Source organism: Falco peregrinus, chromosome 2 (genome assembly GCF_023634155.1).
Source record: "Falco peregrinus isolate bFalPer1 chromosome 2, bFalPer1.pri, whole genome shotgun sequence".
Lineage (NCBI taxonomy): Eukaryota > Metazoa > Chordata > Aves > Falconiformes > Falconidae > Falco > Falco peregrinus.
Genome location: NC_073722.1, coordinates 106,467,540 through 106,495,505, shown reverse-complemented (window position 1 = coordinate 106,495,505; position 27,966 = coordinate 106,467,540). Strand labels below are relative to the sequence as shown.

At 58.9% G+C, this 27,966-nt stretch overlaps 1 protein-coding gene across 1 annotated transcript; it reads left to right on the top strand.

Moving 5' to 3' along the window:
- TMEM132E (transmembrane protein 132E) lies at window positions 1-27,585 on the top strand. Its single transcript, XM_055795577.1, is given in 11 exon segments — window positions 1-424; window positions 13,205-13,745; window positions 13,747-13,861; window positions 13,864-14,105; window positions 15,048-15,188; window positions 18,761-18,953; window positions 19,205-19,348; window positions 23,260-23,465; window positions 24,065-24,344; window positions 24,426-24,617; window positions 25,151-27,585. Coding segments are annotated over 11 exon segments (3,156 nt in total). The 5' UTR covers window positions 1-351; the 3' UTR covers window positions 26,180-27,585.
- The last annotated feature ends 381 nt before the right edge of the window (window positions 27,586-27,966 follow it).

Genomic DNA, 27,966 nt, shown 5'->3' with positions numbered 1-27,966 from the left:
GGGGACCCGTCCCCGTCGGCTGGGCGCTCCCCCGGTCGCCCTGCAGGCGCTGGGGAGGCGGGGGGGTTGCGGCAGGTTTGGGGTGGGGAGGGGTGGGGGGCCGGAGATGGGGTGCTCTGCTCGCTGAGCTGGGGCGGGCAAAGCCGCCCCCCCCCCCAACCAGAGTCGCCCCCCCCCCCCCCCCAATTCCGCTCTTGGCTGCTGCTCCCGGCTCGCACGTGGTTGGATTTAGGGGATTTCTGCGGTTTTTTTGGTGCTTGGTTTGGATTCCTTTTATTATTATTTTTTTTTGCCACGGGTGTGGCTCGGGCCCCCCCTCCCCCCGCCTTTCTGGCTGCCCCCCACCTTGCAATGGCCTCTCCGGAGAAGATGCTCCCCGGGCCGGCCACCCTGCTCTGCTGCCTCTGCTCCCTGCTGCTCCCCGGTAAGTGCCGCTTGCACGGGCGGGGGCGGCGGCGGTGGGGGGGGCAATATATATATATTATGTGTGTGTCTGCAATATGGGGTGTGTGCGTGTGTATTTGCACCCATCTCCCCCCTCCAGCCCCGTCTGCCCCCTCCCAGAGGCAGCGCCTGCCTCTCTGTGCCCAGCTGGGACATACAAAAATCCAACACCCCCCCCCCGGCAGCTGCCACTTCCCCTGGTCCTGTGTGCCCCCCCCAAATGGGTAAAGATTAAGTTTATTCCTGTCTTAATAAAATGACAGCTTGTGCTTGCAAGCGCTTGCAGCAGGCTGTTTCCCTGGGCAGGGAGCAGGTTGGCAGGGGGGGGACATGGGACGAGGGGGCTTTGGTCCCCTCTAACCCCCCCTGCCCCATGTCTCCTTAATGTAGAGCTGCTTTAGCAGGAGGATCAGGGGCTTTATCTGCTATTATCCACTCGCTTATCCTGCCGCCCCCCCTCCCCCCCTCCCCGCACCCAGGCACTTTCCTGGTCTGCGCTGAGTTACGGGGCAAGTGCTGCCCAGGTGGCATCATTCTGGGGTGTGGGGATGGGGGTGCAGCCTCTGCCATCCCTCTGGTTCTTTCTGACCCCCCCTTCCATGGCTTTTGGGGCTGGCGGTGCTGCTCTTGCCTGCTGCCTGGGCAGGGGGGGCCCCAGCTGTCTGCGCTGACTTGCCCTGAGTCGCATCCGTATCGCTGCTGTGCCGTGTGGTGACATCCTGGCCTGCCCCGGTGGCAGCCCTGGGGATGCTGGCACCTGCTGCTGGGGGCTTTTATTGGTGAAGGCCAAAAAGGGGTCATGCACCCCGGGGACACACAGGGCTGGTTTCCGTGGATGTTTTTTTTGGATGGCTTCTATGTAAACCCAAGCCCCGCAGATGCCCTGGCCAAAGCAGCTTTCCCTGGCAGCCAGCTTGGCTGGGCCGAAAGCAAGGGGCTGCTTGCAGTTTGGGCAGGGGGGAAGGGCGGGCACCTGGAGCCTTCCTGCTAGCCTGCCTCTGAGCTGCAGGCTTGGAATGTCCCAGGGGCTGGGGGCTGTTCTGCCCAGCTCAAATGAGACCCTCCCCCAGGAGCTGGAGGGGATCCCTGGACTGTGCCCAGCTCCATTTTGCACCGGCAGCCAGTGGCCAAGGCACTTCTGGGGCTCAGACAGGGCTTTCTCCCGCATCTGCAGCTCCCGGAGCTTCTCTGAGGAGCTGCTCTCCCACAGTGGTGAAATAAGGAGGAGGGGGGATGCTGGGAGCATTGTGGGGAGCTGGCAGTGTGTTTCCACCCTTTAAAAAAACCCCTCTGACCCCAATGGAGAAGCTGGAACAGAGATACTCCAGGCTGGCAAGCACTGCAACTTTACGTAGCATCCTTTGGGGTGGGAGATGCTGCCCCCCGAGCCTGGGTGTTTCCCGGGGTGCTGCCTGGGCAAGGTTTGCTGGCAGAGCTCTCCTCTTTGGGACCACTAGGTCAGGGGGTTTGCGGGCAGGGGTCTGGCAGCCAGCAGGGAAGCGGGATCTCCTTCCGCTCCTCAGTTTGCCTGGATGAGATTCAGCCGTCTGGGTCGGTGCTTCCCCACGGGTGCGCTGCTGAAGGCGGCTGCTGGCTTTGCTGGCAGACGATGGGAAATATCCCTGGCAAGCAATCCATCAGGAATCGCCTCTAGTGCAGGGTCTGGATGCAGCCCCCCACTCCCCATCCCCTTCCGGGCATTTCTAAGCTCCTCTGTTGCTGCTGGGACACCACAAGCCTGGTGTGTCAGGCCTCAGGTTTACACCGGGACAGAATGTGGCCCCTGGGCTGGGGGATGTGATGGGAGGGGGGTCCCTGCGGTGATGCCGACAGCATGAAGCGGGCGAGGGTGGTTTGTGCTGGCTGTGGGGCTGGGGCTCGCTGCGCTGCCAGGAGGATGCCTGTGCCGGTGGAGAGAGGAGCCTCTGCCAGGAGTTTTTAGGCTCTTTTCAGGATGTGCAGCTGCCCTCGCTGCCGCTTTGGCCTTTCCCGGACAAATAAAGGTCTTGGAGGGAGCCGGAAAAAGAGACTGAGAGCTCCTAATTCTCCCAGCCTTTCTTACAAATTGCTCAGGCTGGCAGCGGGGGTCAGCCGGCTGTGAAGCAGCGCCCTGCTCTCCTGCCTGGGGTATTTTATTCTGTTTTCCCTTGTTTTTCTTTAGGAGCAACCCTCAGTGCCAACCTTGCCCCCGCTGCGCTTCCCTGCCAGCACTGGGAGCTGCAGGAGCCACTTGGCCGCTGGCCCCACATCAGCTGCTTCCAGAAAGGGATTTTTTTGGCCCCTCTGGGGTGGAATGGCCCCAGGGTGGCCTCAGGGCTTGTGGGAGGGACAGAAGGATGGACCCCGAGGCTGTGGCGTGCTGCTGGGTGCCAGTGGGGTGTGCTCGGTGCGGTCGTGCTGCCTGTTGGGATGCGGCACGACGAGGATTTACCCACCGGTTTGCAAAACAACTTCTGCTGTCCGTGGCGTTGAGCCTGGACTCCTGTGTCTTCTCTCTGCTGAGCCTTGTCCCTGCAGTGTGCCTCAGTTTCCCCTTTCCCGGAGGCAGCACTCACCCAGATGCCTTGGTCGAGGGGTGCTAGGGTTGTTCAGCACCTGCCCCAGCACGCAAGGCGGGCTTGGGATCCTACAGCCCCAGCACCTCCATCCTGCTGCCGGTGGGGACGGGGCCACGCTGTTCTCCCCGTAACTCCCACAGCTTGTTCCCTCCACAGGCAAGCCCCAGGTGTGGGGCTGGGGGTGAAGGATGATTCTGTGGCCCATGGCTCCATCCCTGGTGGGGGGCTCCATCCAGCACACCCCAACCCTTGTGGGGGGAGGATATGGACCACCCCCCATCCCTCTTTCAGCTCAGAGCATCTCCCGGCTCAGGGATTTTCAGACCAGCAGGTGGAGATGTGCAATAACTCGCTGCCGAACCGGGAACTACACCAAGCCTGAAGGAGGGATGTACACCGGGTGTTTGCTCATTAACAGCCCCCATCCCGGCCATGCTGATGGGGCCAGAGCAGCTGAGCATCCTGAGCTCCAGCTAGGAGCAGAGTGGAGGCAACAGGATCTTTCCTTGCCGTGGCAGGCAGGTGGGAGGACAGGATCCACCTCTGAGCTGGGTTAAACCTAGCACAAGTTTTACCTTGGGTACTGCAGAAAAGGGGGTCACACAAGGGTACCCTGAGGCCAAAAGGCTTCGGCTCCAGGCTGTCCTTGTGTGACCCCAGGGCCCACTTCATCTCCCCCCAACCCTGATACTGTAAATCCCAGCAGGATGCTTGCACTAGGACCTGGGGGTGTGAAAGTGGACACCCCACTGGGAAATTGCCTTTTCTTCTACCTTTTTTGTCCTCTTGGTGTTGCTAAGGAAAGAGAAAAGGCTGAGGGATGCTATTGGCAGCGTGATGGAAATCCTCTGAGTGATTGTTTTGGTAAGCATCAGTTGCAGGATTTGGCCCTGGGGATTTCAAGATGCATTAGGTGCCTTGGTACCCTTGGCCAGAACTATCCTTTTGTGTGTGCATGTGTATGTAGGATGCTGCATTCCAGGCTCAGCCCTGCTGCATTGCTGGGGAAACCGAGGCAGGGTCTCGGGTGGCAGCAACCCCCTGGTTGGGGATTGCTCAGCAGTTTTTGGAAACCTGGCTTTTCGGGTATTTTAAGTTCTGCTATTTAATTCATCCCACTGTGACCTGCTGCAGAGGTCCCTCCTCGCCCAGCTTATCTGCATCCTAGAAAGAGGAGGAAAGGAAAAACCAACCCAGCTGGGGGTCCCTGCAGAGCATCCCCAACACTGAACTGACACATCCCAGCTCCATCCCCTCCTGTAGACCTCTAGGCTTTAGCAGGGAGGTGGGCAGCAGGATGTGGCCTGTCCCAGAAGATGTGGGGAGATGATGTGTGAGGGAAGGGGTGCTTACATGCCATAACCTGCTTTTTTTTTTGGCTCCTGCAATTATCTGGCCAAAATAGCCCGTGATGAGTGTGTGGAGGAATCGGCAAGCTGCCGGTGTGTTCCCCTCCTGCGCGGCGCCTGTCGCTGCCGCTGTACGAGCATCCCATCCATCTGGAAAAGGTCACTCTTGCTAATCTAATCAGACTCTTTTATTATTACATACATGGCTCTGCTAACGAGCAGCCCCCCGGGGAGGGAGGGAGGTGGCTGCTTCTGGGGTGGGATGTGCTGTGACAGGGGGGCCTGGGAGCCCACTGGTGCCTTTGGGGACAGGGTCCTGCCTGGGGAGTTTGTTTGCATGCGATGCCAGCAGGAGATGTGGTTCAATGGTGCGAAGTAAGGCAGGTCCTGGTGCTCCTTGCCAAGGGGAGAGGCAGCCGGAGTTCCCTGTTTCTCTGAAAATTGGGAGAAACAGGGTCCTCCAGCCACATGTGATGTGGCTCCTCACCTGGGAGGGGGACACAAGCCAGGCTGGGGGATTTATGGGCTATCACCTCTCACATAAACATCCCAAGTTTAGGATGCAGAAGCTTTCCTGGGGACTAGTCCCTTCCTTTTTCTTAAGCTGTTGCCTGACCTGCTGCTGCTCCCAGCTGGGCACCCATCCCTCCTGCCAGCTGGGTGCTGAGCCCTTTGCCCCTCGCTCGCTGGTCTGGCCTCCCAGGAGGGCACCATAATCAAGGCGATTCGCAATCTTCTGATGAAGCTGCCATCTCCTGCCAGCGAGCATTTTCCCATCACTTGGACCATATTTGCTGTCCTTGATTTTTCAATAGCTCTGCTAAAAGCCCAAGTGGGTGATGCTGGGGTGGCTTTTCCCTCGCTTGCAGCTGCTGTCACCTCTCAGCCCCTGCAAGAGTTAACACGGCGGGTTTTGCCTTGATTAAATGGGCTTGGGCAGGCTGGGCTCTTCCCCAGGCCCAGAAAAAGTTGAGAATGAATTAATTTTTAATTTATTTTTCTTTAAGGAAAAGCTATGCTTTCCCTCTTGGAGATAAATAAGACTGAAAATGCAATACCCGCTGCTGCCAGCTTGGTGCAGCTGCTGGATGTGCTCCTCTCCAGGTACCAGCTAAATTAAAAAAAGGAAGGGGATAGATTCAAGCCATGCATGTTTGATGGTGTGGCTGCTTTGCTGGGTGGCAAAGTCCTGAGCTGGTGACATCCCTGGCCTAGGGCTTGTCCCCAACCCTGCTTTTGGGGCTGCTGGGTGGGGGCTGGGGCTGATGCTGGACCCCAGCCCCAGTTGCTGGGGTCTGGGTTGATCTGTGGCTCCTCATGCTCCTTAAGTGCCTCTGGAATTAAATCCTGCTCTGATTCTGAACGCAGCCTGACACACGTCATCAGGGGTGAAAATTAATCGGCGTCTAATCAGTCTGAAACAGCCTGGGCTGGCAGTGGGGGGGGCGGGGGGGGGGGCGGGGAGCGTATTTGGTGTTTGGACGTTTGGATTTGGAGTGTGGTGGGAGGATGTTCCTGCTCCTGGCTGTGGTGGGAGGGGACAAGGGGGATCCAAGCAGGACACATGGCTTTGGGGGGGTCATCGCGTCGCCTCCACCCCAACACCGTGGTGCTGGGGGCCTCTCCCTCAGGAGGTGCTGTCCCTGTCCCTGCTTCCCCAGGCCACCCTTCAGGGCTCTCTCCTGCTGCCTGTCCTCCCACTTCTGGCTCCCCAGAGGGGTTATTTGGGGAAGCCATCTGTGCCTGCCTGCTGCTGAGGGGCTGCTCCCAGCTCCCGGCATGGGGGGAACCTGGTGTGTCTGGGGGCCCAGCCCAGGACCCACCACAACACATGCTGGGAGCTCAGGGGCTGCTGGCTTTATCCCAGGGCAGCTTCCCCCCACCTCCTGCAGCCTTTTGGAGCCCCTGGGCATCCCTGTGGACATTCATAGTCAGGCAATTCCTTGTCTTTTTTTTTTTTTTTCCCCCCCTTTTAATTAATTTTTTCATTTTTCTTCCTTCTCTGTAAAGGCCTTCTCCTCCCCGTCCCCCAGCCTGTCCCTTGCCATGATTTGTGGAAATTGCTCTAAAGTAGCTGCCGCGTAAAAGCCTTGCCGGCTCCAGGAATTTATGGCAGGCTGTGCTTCTGCACAGCACATCCCATTTAGGTCATATTTATTTATTCCTCTAGGTTCCTTGCTTCCCCCCCGTTTAATAATTTCCTGGGGGAAATGCAGACCTCAGCACTTGCAGCCTGTTGCGGCGCTGGGATGGTTCCCTTTTGCTTAGTGCTGCTGGTCCTGAAATACAGGCAGTGTGCTGGCCCGGGGCTGAGTCCCACCAGCATTTCTTATTTTATTGCTTCTGCCTGTGAAGCCAGGCTGGACCTTTTGCCGGGGGAGAAGTCTTAAGGACCTAAATGAAAGGAGAATCTAGCAGTGCCTGTCAGGCAGAAGCACAACCCTGTATTAGACACTAGAGAATCCACTCTTGAGGCAACACGGCAGCTCACAGGAAGACTTGATATGCTTTTCCTCGCCAGCACCCACTCGATTCCTGTCCCAGGCTGGTTTTGGGAAGCCTGGATCAGTTTAACCTCCTGGGCTGAGTGCTGTGGTCCTTGGTACCATGGGGCTTCCCAGCCCTTTTTGCCCCCATCACTGCTGCAGATGTGGGCAGGGCTGGGGGCCAGGACAGTCCCCATGTCCCTCTCCTCCTGGTGGCCACAGCTGGGGCATCTCACCGCTGCGTGCTGGGGGAAGGTAATTTTACATTTGTAACAATTACTCACTTAATTGAGTTCCAATTAGCTGGGACTGGATATGGAGGCTCTTGGCGTGTCGGAGGGAAGGGAGAGCTTGTTGTCTTTTATGTCACTGAAAACAATTTCCAAGGCTCTGGCTGCTGGGAGACATTTCTGAGGTTTCCATGAGGGGCCTGCCTGTATTTTCTAATTTCAGCTTGTGTTTTATTACTGGCTGTTTTTTTTCCCCTGGCTGCGTGGAAGTGCAGAGCAGAGCGGGGCTTGTGTTGGGGCTGGCTGAGTTTTGAGTGGAGGTGGTGGCCTCAGTTTTTGCTTTCTGTTGGTATTTAGGGTGTTTGGAGGTGCTGACCCCACTTGTCTGGGAGGGTAACGAGGTGGGGATCGGTGCTGCGGGGCGGGGAGGGAAAGGGATAGGTGCAATGCCGGTTTCCAGGATGGGTGGAGAGATGGTGTGTGAGCCTGGCCCTTCCCTGGGAGCTGGGGCTGCCTCTAGCTGGAGCCTCCAGCTGTTGCGACATCCAGATGTGGGAGCTTCAGGTGGGGGACATCCCTGGGAGTTCCAGATGTGGCACATCTCTGGCATTTGGAGCCATTGCTGCCCACGTTTCCCCTTTGTGCTTGGCCCTGAGGGCTGTGGGGGCAAAACTGGATCACCAGGTTTTGGGGCTCTGAAGCCTCAGCCAGGGACCTGCAGGATGCTCGGCGGAGCGGGGTGGCTTCAGGCTGCCTTGTAATGGAACAGCAGTTGGGACATTTGTGCTGGGGGCCTGGCGGGGAACAGCTGGGCTGGGCTTCCTCCTTGGGGGCTGCAGGGTTTTGCTGTGGTCCCCTGGCTTTTGGCATTTCAGGCAGATTCGTCACCCCATTTTCTCATCTGGGTGCTCCCATTTTGGAGAAACTGAGGCAGCAGCATGTCCTGCCACCATCTCCCTGATTCAGGGGTAGTATCATCAACTTGCCACTCTGATATGGGGCTGGATCTGGGCAGAATAGGAGCACTAGCAGTACTGCCATTGCTGGCAGCGCTGGCAGCCCTGTGTCCAGGAGAAGCATCATCCCCTTCTTGCAGGTGCAGAGAACCGGAGATGTTCTCTGTGCCTTGGGCTGCTGTGGTTTGCAGGATCCCAGGGCCTGTAGTGGGTGTCTTGGACCACTGATGAAATCCCACTGGCCTTTTCATCCCATGGCCAGGAATCCCGGTGACCACGAAAACCCCTCCAAAGGATTCCTGAGCTGGGTTTGAAGCCAGTGTGAAGCCCTCTGCTAGGGATAGTAACACAGCTCCCTGCCACCCTCCGCCATCCCTCTCCACAGCCCTTCCCGTGTATTTATCATCATGTCAGCTCAAGTCATTGCTTTATGGGCAACTTTCCCAGCTTGCTCCAAAGCGGGACCACCATGGGAGCCCAGCTGCGATGGGCTGGTGTGGGCTACGGCCACGGTGAGTGGTGGTGGCCTGGCAGGAGCTGGGGGAGCTGAGGCCAGTGTCTCACATAGCTGGTGTGGAGCTATGTGCACTCCATTGATGCACCGAGCCCCCAGAGCCGTCTGTTAACGCTGCAAGAGGTTTTAACCCTCCTGGCACGACCTCAAACCTCCCCTCCTTCTCCAGTGCTTTTCCTATATGCTTTCCCCCTGCTAAGTGGGGATATATGTGCTGGGAGCCCCCCACCATGTCCTATGGGATAAGCCAGGATAAAGATCCCCCCTGGAGCGTGGCTAAAGCTCCCCTACAGCAGACAGCTGAAGCTAAGCTGGAGCTCAGCGCTGGCTATCGGTGCCGGATAAGGGGAAGAGGAGGAGGAGGAGGAGTAGTTTCTTCAGCCTCAGGATGGCGGGTAGGAGCAGGGACAGGGCTGGCGGGGCTGCAGTGGAGGCAGGATGGAGGGGCTGAGCTGTGCTCCCCCCGTGCCCCATTTGCTGGGGATTCAGGGCAAGGAAGGAAGGCGAATGAGCCGGTGTCCCCTGCTGGCCATAGCTCCGTCCAGTCTGGCTGTCAGCCTCTTTTCCCGTGTGTCCATCAGTCTGTCTGACCCCAGCATCCCTAAGTGTGGGGCGACGGATGGACGGAGCAGGCTGGTGGTGACCAAAACCCCATCATGGGGTCCTTGCTGAAGTGGGGATGGGCAGGTGCTTTTTGTGCTCCTTTTTGCAACAGCAAGACCCCTTGGCCTGGGGAGGGTCGTCTTGATTTTAAGGCAGGGCTGGAGGGTGCTGGGGCTGTCCCCATGTGTCCTCGCGGGCGGTGGGAGCAGCTCAGTCCATCTGGCCGTGCCACTGCAGCCGGTGTGGGGCACATCTGGCTGGGCAGATGTGGGGGCTTGGTGAGGAGGTTGCTGGCAGTTGTGTGTTTCCATCTCCCTCTCTTCCCCCCTTTCCCCACCATGGGTTGCAGGTCACCCCGGCTCCCCACAGGCTACTGGGGGGTGGGAAGGAGGGGATACTTGGGAATCCCATCCCATCCCACTATGGGGCTGGCGTGGCTCCTCAGCCTGGGGTGGTCCAGACAGCCCCTGGGCTGGTCAGAGCCTGGCCAGACACAGAGATCTGCTTTTTTTGCTTGCGGTGCTGAGCTGGGAGGGTGGAAGGACCATATGGTCCCCTCTGCGCCAGCCTAATAAAGCTGGGAATGCAGGTCAGGGGCTACAAATCCCATTAGCTACAGCGGGCTGCAGAGCAGAGCCAGTGACCAGGGTTTAACCCTTCTGTCCCCCCATGTGGGGGCATGACAGCCATCCTTTCCTCCTGGAGGCTGCGAGAAACCAGGACAGGAGCTGGGGACAGTGGTGTGGGGACTAGAGTCTCCTGAGCTATTTTGCTTGTCTGTCCATCCTTCCATCCATCTTTCATCTCCTGAACTGTTGTGCTGTCTGTCCTGCCTCCCTTCCTCCCATCTCCTGAGCCATTGTGCTGTCCATCCTTCCTTCCATCCGGCACCTCTTTTCCCTCTTCCTGCAGCTATTCTCTTGCTGTCCAGCCACTTCTGACCTGCCTATCTCCTTCCATCCATCCATTCTCTCTGCCGGTTCATCTATCCTTATCCATCCTTTCTTCCTTGCTACTTAGCCAGCAGCCATGCATCCGTACATCCGTGCATCTCCTTCCTCCCTTCTCCTTCCCTCCCCATGCTCCATCCCTCTGCAGCACAGGGGCTCGGGCTGGGCTGTGATCCACCCTCCTGGCACCCACTTCAGGCTGGATGCGGCTGGGTTAGACCCTCTCCTGCCAGGATTAGTTTATGACCAAGGAACAGAGGCGCCGGTCCCGTCCCCCTCCCGGCGACAGATTATAGCATCATTTAAATGCATTTTGTCTGTGGAAGGAAATAGCTTCTCTGGGTGCCGGCAGTCCGCCTGCGCTGAACTAATTGTGACCGTCGCATTCATCTCCCTCCCAGCTTGTCCCCACTCCCTTCCCTCATCTGGCATGGCCGGGGTGCAGGTCTGCGTGTGGGCTCAGTGCTGGGGCCACCGCAAGTGTCCCCACTGTAGCAGGGCTGGGGACCACGGTGCCTTATCGGAGTCAGGCAGCGTCCCCAGCGCACGTCTGAGAGCCCTGTCCGGCTGCAGAGGGGAGAGGGGCTTTTCCCACCGCCCCTCGTGCGCAACCATTATTTGCTCTCAGAGAATCCCCAGGGCAAGGAGGAAGGGGCTGGTTGCTGGTGGTCTCTGCCATGAGCTGGGGCTGGGGACCAAATTACAGACTAAAAACTGTCTGCTTTTGCCTTCCCCGTGTGGTGGGTAGCAGTGGGTGCCCCTCGCTGGTGGGTGTGGGCTGGGTCCTCGCTGGGGCAGCACAGAGGCTCTGCCGTCTCCCCACCCAAGGGACAGGGGGTGACACCAGGCGTTTTGCACCATCCCAAGGGTGGGTTTTGCGCAGGGCCATGCTGGGCATAGAGTTGGGTGGTTTTGGGGTGGGTTTTTTTCATGAAATGACGTGATCCTTCCCCAAACCCCGGAGGTTTTTAAGGGATAAAGGCTGATGCTATTTCAATGAGTCAGCTAACCATAGCCGCTTTCCCTGGCTGCCCATGCCTCCTTTGGTCCTGCCAGTCCCTCGCCCAAGCAGCCAGGCTGGTGTTGCTCCAGCTGGTGGATCCTTATCTGCAAATAATCTCACGCCTTGGAAAAAAATCCCCTTTTCTAATTCCTGGGGATGGCAGGAGCAGCTGTGAGTAGGTTAACCAGGATACAGGGAGGATGCAAACCTTCATGTTTTGCAGCAGAAAGCAATCTCCATGATCTGGAGGAGCAGAAAGCCCCTTACTGGTCATCATTTCTGAGTAGAGAGGCACCTATGGGTGCTTTCTGGGGCTTGGCACCTCTCCTGCAGCTCCTGGCTCTCCAGGAGGTGGGAAAATGGCAAGTGGGACGGGCTCAGCAGCTGGGAATGAGCAGGGTTAGTGTGGCGGGCACTGGAGCTGTGCCCACAGCAGTGCCAGCACGGTGGCCACACCAGTGATGCCGGCAGCGTGTCCCCAGCATCCACCCAGCCCTAGGGAATTCTCTGCCTGGCTTGTGGACAGGTTTCATCCCAGGCAGCGTAGCTGTGGATGCTGCCCGTCCCTGTATCGTCCCTGTATCGAGTACTAATCCTTTTATGAGCCCTCTAAGCTGCTTAACTCCCCCACGCCCTGCAGAAGAGAGTTCCCCGGGTGGGCTGCAGGGTCCCACTTCCCCTTCAGCACCGCCCAAGGTGATGCTCCCAGGTGGGGAAAGCCCTGGGGTCCTGGCATGCTCCAAAGCCCCCGTTGGGGATAAGGCTGAGCCATTCCTGGGAGCCGAGCCATCACATCCACACCTTTCGCCGTCGTTTGACACGGTAATTTGGGCTCTCCTGCTCGGCAGCCCCTTGGGAGCGGTTGCAATCAGTGCCAGGAACAGGGGGTGCAGGGGGCTGGCAGAGAGCTGAAGGGGGCTGGGGGGGGGGGACCCAGGCCTCCTGGGAATTGCTGACAGCCGCTGGCGGATGCAAAGACCTTGAGATGTCTTCCAGGCTCCCGCAGCTGCCGGCACAGCGCGTGCCACCGGCCCGGCTCCGCACCAACCGCCTTTTGCAGCATCTGCTTTAGTAGAAAGATTTTGAGGGGTTTTCTCTCCGCTGGCTGCAGCAGAGGGGTGGCCGGGTCCTTCGAGGGGCTTGAGCAGCGGTGGCCCTCAGGACATATGGCCAGCAGTCACTGCACGCTGCCTGTGCTATGCCTGCCTGGTGTGCATTCATTTTTTGTAAAGCAAAATGGTCAAAATGAAGGACCAAAGGGATTTCCTAAGGGTTAGCAGGTCTGGGTGCTGCTGGGGTTTGCAGAAAATGGCACCAACATCATCTTCATCACTTTTCCACCAGGCCATGTCCATGCCTGGAAATATCAGGGCTGGGCCAGCTTTGGTGCATAGGGACAGCACTGTGTGGGTGGCACCCCTAGGTGGGTGGTGGGTGATGGACCAGCTGTGATACCACCCTCACAGGCAGCCCATGGGGACGAAGCAGGTCTGGGGTGGAGGAGTCAGTTTAGCCACCTTCCCCCTGTGATCTGGGAGCTAAAAGCAGGAGGACAATCTTGATCATAGATACCTGGGGGATCTGGGGGATCAAGCCTCTGGAGAAACTTGGCTTCCCTTTCTCCACGCATTTGGAAGCAGGGATGTGGCCAGTTATTCCCTGTTTCTATGAGTGGGTCTGTGGTGTTTTGGCCCCTGTCGTGGCATGGGTGCTGGCTGGGTGACCAGCGCTTTGGGCTCCCCAGGGGCAATGCTGAGGTTGGACATGGCTTCAACACGCCCTGGCCCAGCCTTGGGCAGCTCCTGAAAGTCCATCCTTGCTGGACACCGCATCCCATGCCGAAGGTGGGTTTGGTGAGACTGGAGCTGGCTGCTGGGATGCATAGTGATGCCTGAGGTCCTGGGAAGGTGGTCTGCATTTTTGGTTTACAGGAGAGAATCCCAGCCATGCTCTTGCTGCCCTTGCAAGGGGCCTGGGGGCTGAAGCACCAGCTCCTCCTTGCTGTGGGGCTGGACTGCTCCCACCTGGGTCTGTTCTCTCTGCTCTGGGGCTCGGGAGATGCTCTGGAGGGGACACCCTGTGCTAACCTGCACTTTCCATCCCCTTCACAGCCCACGCCAAGGGGCCAGCCCCCAGCCCCGAGCCCGCCGAGCCCCCTGGTGCCATCATGCTGCCTGTGAGCTACCGCCTGTCCAACACCCGCTTGGCCTTCTTCCTCAAGGAGGTGGGAGCCAGCCCAGTGGGCAATGGCAGTGCCCCGCTGCAACGTGCCGAGCCTTTTGTCGTCTTCCAGACCAAGGAGCTGCCCATCCTCAACGTCACTCTGGGGCCCTTCAGCACGGGGTTGGTGCTGCCCAAGGAGCAGCTGCAGCCCTCCAGCACCCTGGAGGTCCCCGACCGCCTCACCGTCAACTGGAAGGTGCGCGCCTTCATCATCCAGCCCCGGCTGGTGGCCAACCAGCCCGTGGTCCAAGTGCTCTTCTACGTAGCAGGCCGGGATTGGGATGACTTCGACGTCACCGACCGGCTACCCTGCGTGCGGCTCCATGCCTTCCGCGACGCCCGTGAGATCAAGAGCTCCTGCCGCCTGCGGGGCAGCCTGGCCATGTGCCTGGTGCAGGCAGAGCTGCCCCACGCCTGGTTCGGCCCCCCCGGCCGTGCCGCTGGGCAGGCGGAAAAGCCCTGAGAGCCTGGAGGTGCCAGGCGAGAGCCAGCAAGCCGAGCTGTACTACACCCTGCATGCCCCCGACGGGGCTGGCCAGTGCCTTGGGGAGATGGTCCCCCCGCCGCGGGGCCGGGGGGGGCCAGGACCGAGGGTCCTACACAGCACCCGCTGCTGCGCATCGGCAGCGTCAGCCTCCTGCAGCCCCCCCCCGGGCAGCCCATGCAGGAGCATCGGCTGGACGGCAATGTCTTCATCCGCCTGCCCGACAAGCCCCTCAAGCCGGGTGAGGTGCTGAGCATCCTCCTCTACCTGATGTCCAATTCCACGGTGGAGCACTTCACGCTTAGGTAAGGTCCTGGGGCTGCCCCCCCTCTGGGAGCAGCCACCTTTTGAGGGGGTGGTCGTTTTGCCTGGGCTGTGCAAAGGCAGCCGTGGGCAGGAGGGAGAGGATGAGGAGGGCGTATTGTATTTAAGGGACCTGCCAGGGGCTAGACCGGGTCTGGCAGGGCTTTGGGAAGGTGAGGGAGGGCAGAGGAGCAGCTGGTTGGAGGCTTTGCAGTGGGAGCTTCTCGGAGGGAAGAGAAGGGCTGTCCATCCAGGATTTCCATCTCTGCATTGCCAGTATGGACTGCTGCCTTTGCCCTCCCTGTGCTCTCCCAGTTGCACTGGGATTAGGGCTCCACCAGCAGATGTGGATTTGTTCCCAGCCACTTTGGGGACAAAGTGTGTTATGGCCATGGGGCTTATGCGGAGTGAGCAGGGTCTCCCAGTGTGCCCCCCATCCTGCCTCAGAGCCAGGGTGGGAGCAGAATGAGGCAGTGGGCAGGAGGTGCTGAGCACCCCAGTACAGGGAGGTGTGTGGGGGACCCCCTTGCTGTGTGTCCCTAAGGATGGAGGGACAAGCCCCGGCCACATCTCTTCAAAGGACATTTACAAGTGCCCCTGTGGCTACCGGGCCAGCAGTGAGCCCCTGGCACAGGGGACACCACACTCCAGGCTTTCCTGCCCTTCACCTCAAGGATGCTCAGCCCCACAGGGGTGCTACTGTTCTGGGGGGCAGCACTGGGGCTGGGGGACCAAAATCCTGCTGGAGGGGTGATGGAGGGACAACATTTTATGAAAAAGGGAGGCTGGGGTGGGCCCAGCCCCATGGTTGTTGCTGACAACTTGGGTGATGTTTCTGACAGCCAGGAGGGATCAGGGGCAAAAAATCCCACCCTGCAGGGTGCCCGGGGGGGTCCAGGGGTGCCGAGGTGTGAGGGTCCAGCCCTGACTGTCACTCTCCACAGGGTGAAGGCCAAGAAGGGTGTCAACCTGCTCAGCACCAAGTCGAGGAGCGGGCAGTGGCTGGTGAGCTCGGAGCTGCTGACGGGTGGCAAGCACTCCACCGCCACCGTCGATGTGGCCAGGGTGGACGGTGCTGGGCCCAGGTAAGGGCCCCCCTCTTGCCTGCCCCCCAGCACTGGTGGGGTTGGGCAGGTTGCTGGGTTTGGCCTGGGTTGGTTTCCCGTTGCCCCCACCCTGGGTTGGCTGCGGCGCTGTGTGGGTGCTGGCAGGGGAAACTGAGGCACGGCAGTGCGCAGCCTGGACTGGGAGATATGGAGGCACTGAAGGGAGATGAGCGATTTGGGGGTCAAACCCTCAGCCCAGCTGAGGTTGGGGTAGGTCCTACGCTGATGGGGGAAGGGGCTTGGTTTTGCGTGTGGTTTTTCACCTCTGCCGGCACTGTGCTTGTGAAAAGGGCAGGTGAAGGTGGGTTTCGTGGCCCGAGGTGGGCAGGTTGGTGGGCAGGCAGGCAGCTGCCCCGGGGCTGTGTGATGTGATGCCTTCAGGTGGGATCTGCTCTGTGGCCAGCACAGGCGACCAAGCTGGGGTCAAGCAATGAGCTCGTGAGTTATCGGTACCAGTTAGCAGCTGCATCCCTGAGCTGGGATCGCCTGGCCGTGTCAGATGCTGGTGGGCATCTTTGGTGGATTTTGGGGCTGAATTGTGAAGCCACAGAGGATCCCCCAGTTTGGGGTGGAAGTAGAGAGCAGTCCCCAGGCAAGGTCCTGTCTGGACCATGAGGTGATGGATGAGTGGTGGGTGGGGAGCATGAACCAAGGTAGCACCCAAGACGGGCAGCGATGGTTCTGCCCTGCTCAACATGAGGACAGTGCCAGTTCCTGTGGCTCTGAGAAAGACTCGGGTTGGTTGAGGAGAGTCCAGGGGACAGAAATGAGAATGTTCTGAAGGAGTGAAGACCCACAAAGCCAAGCTGAAAACCCAGAGGCTGCTCAGCCTGGAGAAGGGGAGATGTGGGACTCTGGCTTGTGAGCGCATGGAGGCTGCAAGGATGGGGATACCTGGGCAGGACCTGGCGAGCAAGGGCAGGGGATGGGCACGGGGTCCAGTACAGGAAAAACACTTCAGTACTGGAAAGCAGTTGTTCCCAGGCTGTGATATCTCACTCTGTCTCTGGGAAAAGGGAGACGAGTGTCTTCAGGAGCCAGGTTAAAATGAGTTGATGCACTTGAGCTGTTTCTGCCCTCTGTGTTGGAAATCTCCTCATATCTCTGCCCTTCACCCCAAAACCGAGCAAAGCTGGGGACAAACTCATGGAGTTCCTCAGCTCTGCTTTGAACATGAGCTCAAAAGTTATCTGCAGAAAACCCCTACAAATGGCTTACTTGGAGGGTGGATTTTCCTTTACCCCACACCATTGCTTCCAGATATACAATGCAACTGCAGCACCTAAGCCCACAGCCCTGTGGCTGACATTGGGGTGTCCCCAGGGGCCACGAGTCCACTCATCCTCCTCATGGCCACCCCAGTGCCCCTGCACGTGGCTGCCAGGCCAGCCGGCAGCGAGATCCCCTCCTCTCCCCCTTCCCCCTCTCCTGTCTGCCACCGCCGCTTCAAATCAGCCTGGAAAGGTTAGAGACGGCGGATGAATTTAAAGTGATTACAATCACCTTTTAGACAAACAACTCCATCAAATATTAACGGAATGGAAAGTATGAATGACTCAAAGCCGTGTTGCCCTCCAGGCGGTGCAGCCGGAGAAATTTGCCTTGCCAGGGCTCTGGGGGCTTTTGGCAGTGCCAGCTGGGCGGGGAGGGGGTGAGGGCTCTGAGCTTTGGTGTGAAATAGCTAATTTTGGATGTTTTGCACCCCAGCAGCTGCATCCTAAGTTATTCCCCCAATCTAAGCAGCCCAGCTCTTGTGTCTGCCGTGGCTGAGAGCAGATGATGCTTGGGGAGGGCAGAAGATGGTGGCTGTCCCCTGGTGAGGCTCCTGGGATGCCTGGGGACACCCTGTGACAAGGAGTCCCAGTGCCGAACCACCTCTGGCATGAAGCCGCAGCTCTGGCTCGCCTTTGAACCTGGCTTTTCCCAGCTGTATCTGATAATTCTGCATTGGAAGAGGCAGGGAGCAGCCAAATCCCCTTCTTCAGATTGGGTGGCCTTTGGCGATTTCCCTTGCACCCCTGTAGCCGCCTTGGGGGTGCAAAGTCCCAGCAGGACCCCGCCAGCCCTTGCGCAGCAGCTCCACTGCCAAGCCCGTTGTCCCTGCTGTGGGAGCAGGGCTTGCCATGGCCTGGAGCAGCCCCAGCTTCTTGTTCTCCTCTTTCTCTGCTCCCTTTCACTCATTAGACATGTGTCAGAGAGAAACCCACTGTATCCAGCACCCCCACATCGATGGGACCTTCTCAATAGCTGCTACACTGCGAGATGACAGCAGAGCCGGTCCCGGCTTCCCTTGCTGCAGGGATTTCACCTTTCCTCACCCCCCAGTCTTTTGCTGGTTCTGCTGTTCGTAAGGGCTCTGAGGTGTCCCCTGGGGATGCTCTGATTTTAGGAAGCAATGGAGAAAGTTGGCTTGGGGGGAGGAGGGTTGAACCCTGAGTCCCCCCAAGGGATTTGCAGGTTGGATGCAGAAATAGGAAGGCAGGATGGCACCTGGGGAGGTTTGCTCCTAGGGATGGGGTGTAAGAGTGATATATGCCGTTGCTGTCAGGCTGTGTCCAAGCTGTGATGCAGAGGACAAGGGACACCAGCTGCCAAGTCCCCTCATCCCCTTAGACTAGCACTATGTGCCAGCTTTGGCAGCGCGCAGCCTCTCCATCCCATCCTGCCTTGGGGATGCCCCAGAGTTTGCTCCCTGACCATTAGCTCCTGGTCCCGCTGTCCTCAGCAGCAGCAGCAATAAATGCGTGGGGTTTTGATGAGCTGGTGGTCTCGAGCTGTTATCTCCAGCTGGTCTTGTCTACCTCCCCCATCCCCTGGCCATCCACCCCCTGCACCCCCATGGCTGCCCATGCAGGCTGGGGGGCAGCCCTGCTCTGAGTCACAATTCAGTGTTGTCCCATCTGCTGTCTGTGGTTGAACCTCTTTTCCTGTGCCTCAGTTTCCCTCCGTGTTCCACTTTGGAAGGGGCTGCAAAGTCAGCGGCTTGGGCTGAGCTCTTGTATAGGGACTTACTTGCCATCCCTGAGCATGCTGCCCTCCACACTTGGGGTTTGACCCGCTGGAGATGAGTGGGCAGGTGGGAGCAGCCCAGGGCAGTAAATCCAGCCACACTGCCGGGAAGACAGAGCCAGGGAGCAGAGGGCAGCGCCTGCAGCCACCCACTGTCCCCAGGGACCATGGCCACATGCTCACCCTGTGATATCACCCGGCAGCCTTGGGAGAGTGCCGGCTTGAGTCGCCGAGGTTTTTCTCCTCCTGGGGAGAGGCAGTGAAATACATTTCTCTCTCCCACTGGGAAGATTCCCATGGGAATCTGCAGGCTCCCACTGGAGCAGCCGCTGGTGGCAGAGCAGGGGATCAGCTGCTGTGATTGGCAGCAAGCATGTGGTGGCACCTACAGCGCGGTCCCCTTGGCAGGCATAGGGACACCGAGAAGAAACTCGCTGGGGATGCTCTGCATCCCTAGAGGGGGCCGCCTGGCACTGATCCCAGGGCATCTGTGGGAGCCAGGGCATCCAGCTCACTGCGTCCCCTCCTGTCCCCCTGCCCAGGGACGGAGACTCCTCCTCTGAGATCATGCAGCTAGATTTTGAGATGGAGAACTTCACCAGCCAGTCGGTGACACGCCGCATCATGTGGCACATCGACTACCGGGGCCGCAACCCCCCGCCTGATCTGGAGAAGGTGGTGACAGAGTTGACGGTCATCCAGAGGGACATCAGGGCCATCGTGCCCCTGGCCATGGTAAGCGAGTTCCTCTGCCCTCTGCTTAGCTTATCTGCTTTGATGTTGGTGATGGATTGGGTCTCCCTGAGCCATTTCCCACCAGCCCGTCTGCTTCATAACGCCTATACATCCATACATCCCACCCACCCACCCACCCACAGGTCCTCCTTTACGCCAGGGCTGCAGCAGGAGATGGACCAACCAGGATCTAACCCTGGAGAGACAGGCTGCCCTCTAATGTGACGATCCTCTTTGCACCCCATCCTCAGGACACAGAAATCATCAACACGGCCATCCTGACGGGGCGGACGGTGGCCATTCCGGTGAAGGTCATCGCCATTGAGCTGAGTGGCGTCATTGTGGATGTCTCGGCTATGGTTGAGTGCAAGTCCAACAATGAAGACATCATCAAGGTGGGTGTGGGGAGGGGGCTTTTGTGACCTTTGTGAGTGGCTGAGCTTCTCCCAGGGGTGCTGACCCCAATAGTGGTGCAGGCTGGAGCTCGATGAGCTGGGGCTAGTGGCTGGCTAGCTGACTAGCTGGCTAGTGGCTTGTGCTGCACAAGCCCACCCCATCCCAAGCATCGTCCCCTTAGTGGCTTCAGTCCATGTCTGCCTCTCCTTGGGATCTGCTGGGAGAAGGACAAGAGACTTTGTCACTGTCCCTGGAGATGCCATGGGATGCTTCGGCACTGTGCAGGCTGGCACCAGGCAGCAGCGATAACTATGGATGATTGCAGCACTTGGGACTGATAAGGTGAAATACTGTCACCTTGCGATGTGAGCTGCACGTTTCCATCAGTGGCTTCACTCGTGCCTCTGGGTGACGTTGATCTCCCATTTGGATCGGATGCCAGGGTGAGCTCGGGCTGGGGCTGCGGGCTGGCCCCAGTGAGGGGTGGGGGGGTGACCTGGGCATTTGGGGACCACGGAGGGAAGAGAGGGGCTGAGGGAGAGGGGCAAGATGGGTTGCATGGGAGAGATGCTGATTAGATGAATGCAAAAGGCTCATTGTTGCAGCAGCTGCGATAGCCCTCGCATCTGCCCCAGCCATCGAGGCAGCAGTCGGTCCTCAAATCCAGCCATGATTTTTCCATCACCAGACCCATTCATCCATATGCATTTTTCTATCCCTGTATCACAGAATCAGAATCATTTAGGTTGGAAAAGACTTTTAAGATCATCCAGTCCAACTGTTAACCTAGCGTATGTATCCATCTATCCACCTGCCTGTATTATCCTATCACCATTTCCATCCATCCACCCACCCCTAGACACTGTTACCTTCTCCCAAACACCTCCCACCCCTCTCCCTGCATGCACCCAGCCAGCCCACCCTCTCCACGTCCCTGGTGTGTCGGGCAGAGGCAGGGAGCCATGCTGGGGGGCTCCCCCTTGTCCCTCAGGCTGGGGGATGTATCCCCTTCTCCCCATCTTTGCCAGAAGCCACCAGCTGCTCTCCCAGCCGAGCCAGGGTGATGGGCAGAGCTCCAGCCCCGTTGGGACTTGCTCTCCCCAGTGGTCCATGGGTGGGTGACAGTCAGTGACAGTCACAAACTGTTTACCCAAGTTCTTGACTAAAGCTCCGATCCGTGCGATTTACAGCACTGGGTCTAATTTATGGAGACCGGTCCTCCGCAGCGTGGTAAAACACTGGAGCAATAATACACTTCAGGATGGACTCCAAGACACTTAAACTGTTTAATGTGCTGCCTTTCTACTCATAAATCTATTTACACACTGTCCCCAGACCTGGGGGGGAGCAGACACACGCACACAAGCTGGGATGAATAATGCATGGAGCAGCCCTCCGGCCCCGGCTTGCCTCCTGCTTGCTGCTTGGAGCCCCGTGCAATTTCTTGCTGAGTTATTTTGTGTTTGTGCTGGAGCTTCATTTCTGAGGGAGCTCTCAGTTACCTGCTGAGATTGGGGAGTATGATTACGGTGTCAGGGCTATAAACCTGTTACATAAATCAAAGCTTACATAGTGGGATGTGCTATCTGTTACTGTAAATAATTTAACACGAAGGAGGGCTGGGGAGCTGCTTTTCCCCACGCTGCTTGTGGCTTGGTGGTGGTTGCTCTCGTGTGTAATGTGGAGGGAACGTGCCCTAGACCTGGTGCAGACATGGCTGTGAAGGTGTCAGAGCCACCTGTGAAGGGTGGTGGGAGAGCACAGGCGGGGGTTGTCATCCTCGTCCCCTTCTGTGGTGATACAGGGTGCCTGCCTGTGCTGACCCAGAGGGGGGGGACCTCATCACTCAAGGTGGCATAGAAATAATCCCCCTTGCCTGCTGTGTGGTGGCACTGGGGGCTGCGTATGTGTTGAGGGACATGCAGGGAGTGGAAGGGCCACCTCTGCTGCCAGCGATGCTCAATGGGACATGCTCAACCTCACTTGCCCATGTGAACCTTTCGTAGGAGCTCACCATCCGCACCCACTCGAGGACCCACCAGAAGCGAGTCAGCTCAGTGGGACTGAGCCTCAGGGACCTTGGTCACCCACAGCCACTGCCAGGACCCCTGGCTGGCCAACATGGGGTGGTGCCACGAGCTGTGGAGGTTCTTCCCCACTCCTGAGAGGGCCTTGGAGAAGATGTGTCCTTTTGATCCCATGCTTGAGACCGTGCCAAGAGGGGAGCTCCTGGCCACAGAAGCGGAGCCAGCAGTGCCTTGGCTCGCAGCCCAGGCAGACCTCAGCCTCTTGCTTCCCGATGCCTTGCTGCAAATCCGGGAAGTTTCTCTGAACAAGCGTGCACTTCATTTAAAAGCTAATCTGCAGTCACTCCATCATCAGGACAGGCCTGATGTGCCGGGATTTCTTTGTTGTCATAGTTTCAAACCCCCCGATTGCAAAGCAAGTGGTCCCAAGAAGAAAATTCTGGGGGTGGGGGGTTATTAGCTAAGGTAATGGAATCAGCAGCCCATCATATTTATAGTGATAAATGGCACGATATCCAGAGCGCTCCTTTGCTGGAGGGTTTGCCCAGGAGCTCATCTTTATTCACATGCCGCCCCACCAGAGATGAGATTGTCTTTTCAGATGTGCTGAGCTGGTATCTCTGATAGGAAAACAAGGAACAAACCCTCCTGCATTGCACTTCCATGCCTTGGGGACTTCCCGAGGAGCCCGGGTCCTGGGCTCTGCCTCCTCCACCGGTCCCAGGGACCACGGGCACCTTGTGGCATGCTCCTGCAGTTGAAACGTGGAGCTCTTGTAGAAGTCAGGCCCTGCTCATGGGCTTGGAAATGCAAAGTTCCTGCAGCTGAATGACCACAGGTACCCAAACATAGGGTGGGAAGAGCCCACAGTGATGCCATCACCTCTGCTGTCAGCTACCACGAAGCATGGACTCAACCCCTTATCAGCCATCAGCTAATCCACGTGGCTTGTTGGAGATAAACCCTTCTATGTTGTTGAGATGCTCAGTGCATCTGAGAGCGACTGTACAAATGAGCTGAGCAAATGGGTTTTACTTTTCCCCAGCAGCAAACAACCTAGACGCAATCCCTGATGGTGTGGGCAGGTTGGGCCAGGGGGCCGCACCGGGTGGGGGCTTGGTGTCCCCTCGGCCAGGTTGTCACCTGCCACCCTTCCTGGGAAGGAGCTGCTGACTCTGGTGGCCTCGGCCAAAGCTCAGGCGATGCTGCAGTGGCATCCTCTTAGCTCCTTAATTGGCTCGGCTCGGTCGGTAATAAGTGGCCCCCACAGGATATATTTGTTTTATAGCAAATTTAACTAATAGCATTTGCATAAACGGAAATTAAATGAGAAAGAGAGTGAGAAGATGAACATGAGGATTCAGACGGACTCTAGGAAGCTTTTTCTGGGGTTAGCAGGAGGGACGGGGACAAGGCACCAGTGGGTACGGGCACACAGGCACACGGCTGCTCTGTGCTCGCTGTCTCCTGGGCATGGGTGGAGGAGATTTTGGGGCAGGATGAGTAACTTGCAGCCTCTGTGGAGCACCCATGGGTGCCTCTAGCTCGAGCACAGAGAAGAGGTACAATTCAGTACAGAGGCCAAAGAGAAACTGAGGCACCAAGTGAAGGTACCTGGTGCAGGTGGGAGTGGGCGAGGGCTGGCAAGGGGACCTGGGCTGGGGGGAATTTCGCATTATGGAGGTGGTGTGTGCGGGTCCACGCCTCTGAGCATCATCTCATGGAGGAGAGGGCATCCCTGTTCCCGGGGCCACCTTTAACCGTGTACATGTCGGGTGAAAATCTGCTCCTCCAGCACTTGCCATTCTCCAGGCAGCCTCCTGCCAGCATCTCTGGCGTGTCTGTGGGACCGTTGCAACCCCCCACCCTCACTTCTCCCCCAGGTCTCCAGCAGCTGCGACTACGTTTTCGTCAGCGGGAAGGAGTCACGGGGCTCCATGAGCGCCCGGGTCACCTTCACCTATGAGCACCTCTCTGCCCCGCTGGAGATGACGGTGTGGGTGCCCAAACTGCCACTGCACATCGAGCTCTCAGACGCCCGGTTGAGCCAAGTGAAGGGCTGGAGGGTGCCCATCCTGCCGGACAGGAGGTGGGTGCTGCAGAGCCACCGTGCTTGGGGTCTGTCCAGCCTTGAGAAGGCAAGGTGAAGGTGGGTGGTAGTGGTCTAATTGTTCAGCTTGTTCAGCTACATAATGAGGGGGTTTTAAAGATGATGGAGCCAGAGTCATCTCAGGGGTCCTCAGTGAAAAGCAAACACGGATGCAGGTTGCACGTTTGTATGGAAGGAGGAAAACTTCACAATGAGGTTGGTTAAATGCTGGAGCTGGTGGGGAACATCCATCCTTGGCAATGGTCAGAACTTCCCTGGATGAGGCCAGGAGTGGCCAAAATCCAAAGTTAGCCCTGTTTTGAGGTCTAGAGACCTCCAGCTGTCCATCCCAACCTGAGATATCTTGTCCTCTCAGCTGGTTAGGTGGCAGAGATGCTGGCGACCCTGTTACCACGTGCTGCTAAAGCCCTCAGAGACCTCATGGGCAACGAGGCATCTTGTGGCCAGGAGCTATCATTTTTTTTTGGTGATCTTGCATTTCTCCCTGCCCGGCCACCCCTCTCCTTTCCTGTGGGGGCTGAAGAGCCATGGCAGCGGGGAGCTTGGTAGCACTGCCCACCCACTGCCCCATCCCGCAGGTCGGTGCGGGACAGCGAACACGAGGAGGATGAAGAGGAGCGGAAGCAGAGCCGGGGCTGTGCCCTGCAGTACCAACATGCCACACTGCAGGTCTTCACCCAGTTCCACACCACGGCGGCGGAGGGCATGGGGCAGGTGGTCACCATGCTAGGGCCCGACTGGCTGGTGGAGGTCACCGACCTGGTCAGCGATTTCATGCGTGTGGATGACCCACGGGTGGCCCACATGGTGGACAGCTTCACACTGGCCGGGAGGGAGCCGGGCACCACACTCTTCAAGGTACCCCCCAGCCACCTTTCCCCACCTCTGCCAGCTTGGCTGGGGGGGGCAGGCGGTGATGGGTACCCTCATCCCCTGCAGGTTGTGTCCCCACTCGTGGAGGCGGTGCTGGGCGAGACGCTGGTGACGGTGGCAGAGGAGAAGGTCAGCATCACGGACCTGAAGGCCCAGGTGGTCTCCAGCCTCTCGCTGTCCCTCCACCCCAGCCCTGGCAATAGCCACACCATCATTGCCCGAACGTCCGTGCAGCAGACCCTCAGCTTCTTCAAGCAGGTGAGGCCAGGAGGCTGCATTCAGGCTTGGGGGTCCAGTGGGAAAGTTGGGGTGGGGTGAGGGCTCCATCTGCAACGCCCCCCCCCCCCCCCCCCAGATCCTGCCCACAGTTGTCCCAGGCCCCCACAGCACCCGCTGTCCTCTAGACACCCTGGTGACCCCAAAGCACCCCAGAAACTTTCACGCAGAACTATGAACCAACCCTGCCCAGCCCAGGGTCAGGGGACAACCATGAGGACAAAGGTGTCTGGAGGAAATCCTGTACGGTTCCCAGCCCAGCGCTGGTAGCCACATCTGGCACCTCTGGGGAGGAGATTTGGGGTGAGCCTGGGCAAGCATGGGGAACACTGAGGGGAGAACAGGCAAAAGGGGAAAACTAGGTGATGGTTGGATGGATGATGGAGGGATAAAGGGTGAGTTGGATGGGGAAGAGGATGCAAAGAAGGAGAGATGGATGGATGGAGGGATGGACAAACAGGTGCAGGTGGGACTGGCATCGTGCTGGGCAACCGGTGCCTGTATTGGTCCTGCAGGAAGCGCTGCTGAGCCTGTGGATTTCCTACAGCGACGGCACCACGGCCCCCCTCTCCCTCTATGACCCCAAGGACTACAACCTGGTGGTGAGCAGCCTGGATGAGAAGGTGGTCTCGGTGACCCAGGACCGGGCATTCCCCTTGGTGGTGGCGGAGAGCGAGGGTGCAGGGGAGCTGCTGCGGGCTGAGCTGGTCATCTGCGAGAGCTGCCAGAAGACCAAGCGCAAGAGCGTGCTCTTCACAGCCTTGGCCAGCGTGCGGGTCCACTTTGGGTCTGAGGAGGACCCCACCTATGACTACGACCACGTGCCCAGCAAGCCAGGGCTGGTGGAGACAGGGGCGAGCACCACCCTGCGGGCAGAGGTGGAGAGGAAAGCGGAGCCGAGCGAGGACAGTAGGATGTCCAGTGCATCTCATCCCACCGAGGACTTCCCTACCATCCCCACTGGCTTTGTCCAGGTGACCAGGGGGCTGACGGACCTGGAGATAGGCATGTACGCCCTCCTGGGTGTCTTCTGCCTGGCCATCTTGGTCTTCCTCATTAACTGCATTGTCTTTGTGCTGAAATACCGGCACAAACGCATCCCTCCTGAAGGCCAGACCAACATGGACCATTCCCACCACTGGGTCTTCCTGGGCAACGGGCAGCCCTTGCGGGCTCACAGTGACCTCTCCCCTCAGCCCGAGAGCCCTGGGAACCCGCTGGAAAATGTCCAGACCTGCTGCCACGGGGACCACCACAGCAGTGGGAGCTCGCAGACCAGCGTGCAGAGCCAGGTCCATGGCCGTGGGGATGGTTCCTCAGGGGGCTCCACACGGGACCAGAGCGAGGACCCGCTCAACTCGCCCACCTCCAAACGGAAGCGGGTGAAGTTCACCACCTTTGCCACGCTGCCCTCCGACGAGCTGGCCTACAACTCCATCCCCATCGCTGATGAGGAGGACTTGGAGTGGGTCTGCCAGGACATGGGGCTGCAAGACCCTGAAGAGCTTCACAACTACATCCGCAGAATCAAAGAGATCGCTTAACGCAGGGGCAGAGGGGAGGGGGTGGGAGGGAGGGGGCTGCCACGCTGTGCCACACCTTGCCACGCCGTGCCACGCCACACCATGCCACACCATGCCGGCTGCTTCCCCGGGGCTGGAGACCCGCATCTGGCGCTCTCTTGTGCGTTCCCTCTTCTGCACATCTCACGTCCACCCTGTCGGAAGGCACCCCCGGGGGCCTTTTTCTTTTCTTGCCCTTTACCGTCTGGTTTTCCCAGGGGAGGCATCAGCACACACGTGGTCCCCCTGACCGCCAGCCCGCAGTGAGGGGGCAGCAAGGGGGTCAAGCCAGGGGGAAGAGACGGATGGGGTCAAAACCTCAACGTGTGTGCGCGTGTCCAGTGGCGAACAGGGCAGGATGGTGCTGTGGGTCCTGCTGTGCAGGGGGTGGAAATGGGGAGATGCCCCGTCCCCCCCAGGAGCCCAGCAGGGAGGTGGCAGGCAGGGGCTTCCCAAAGGCAACCCCCCTGTCTTTGCTGCACTCGGTTGCACAATTTTGGAGGTGAGTGCTGGTTCAGGGATTTGCCACTCCAGGGCTGTTGGGGTGTTGGGGGGGCGGGTTCCCCACCCAGAGCCTACTGCCCCACACTGTGGGTGATGCTGGGTGAGGCGGGAGGGGAGGGCAGCAGCTGGGGGGGCTGGAACCTCATGGCCACAGGTCCAGGGCACCGCTGTCCCCATTGCTTGCTACATCCCAGCCCCAAATGCTGGGCTCGCCCTGCTCCCTGTGGCGTGGGCCCTGGGGCACGGTGACAGTAATGTCTGCCACAGGAGCATCCCCTGGGGCCCCCAGGCAGGGGCAGTTTGGGGGTGCCCAGCAAGCTGTGACCTTGCCTGCCCCTGCCTCTGTTCCTAGCTGTGGAGCCAGTGCTGGCCCCCTCTGTCCAACAGCCCTGCTGGGACCTCCAGGGGGTTTCTGCCAACCCCCCCCCAGTGCTGGGATGTGGCTCTGGAACTGGGAGGTGGTGTGGGGGCTTCACACCACCCTGGGGGCCAAGCCTGGGTGGGAACACCCACAACAGTACCTGGCCTGTGTCTCCCAGTGCCAGCCCATCAGGGATGCCCAGAGCCAGGCTCAGCCTCTGTGGTGCCTTCTGATGCCATAACCCAACACCTCCCTGGTCACCCTGCGCTGGCGGCAGCTCCCAGCCCCTCTGGCTCACCCAAGGGACCCCCCCAGCCCAGGGCCCCCCATGTCCCAGCCCAGCACAGAGCATCCTCAGCCAGGTCACCTCTGCGGGGACAACGGGGTGCCAGGGCTGGAGGTCCTGGGCTGTGCATTCATACCTGTGGGCACCAAGCGCGGGGGGGTGGAGAGCCCCCGGCATCACCTGATGGAGGGAGGAGGTTGGCAGCGGATTATTTCTGGATCGGAAGTTACCCACCACTGTGTCTCTTCTTTTTTTTTTTTTTTTTTTTTTTCTTAAATAAAAGACCAGAAAAGAAAAAAAACAATGGAACAAAAAGCCAAAACCAAAAGGCATTGCAGCACTTTGATGGGCCGTATCTGCCGCCGTCGTGCCTGGGGTGGGTGCTCCCAGTGGGCTGGGGGGCAGCCCCAGCAGGTGGGGGACCGCTGGGTGTGGGACAACACGCTTGCAGGGTCCTGGGGCCATGGCTCAGCTTTGACCCCCACCTAAACTCTGAGCACTTCGGGGTCAAAGCTGTGGATTTGGGGCTCCCCCCTCCAAAATCCTCCCCTCTTGTGCAGCCTGGTCAATGGCTGGTGGTCAGGGAGCAGGCAATGCTGCAGCCCCAGCCTCACTGGC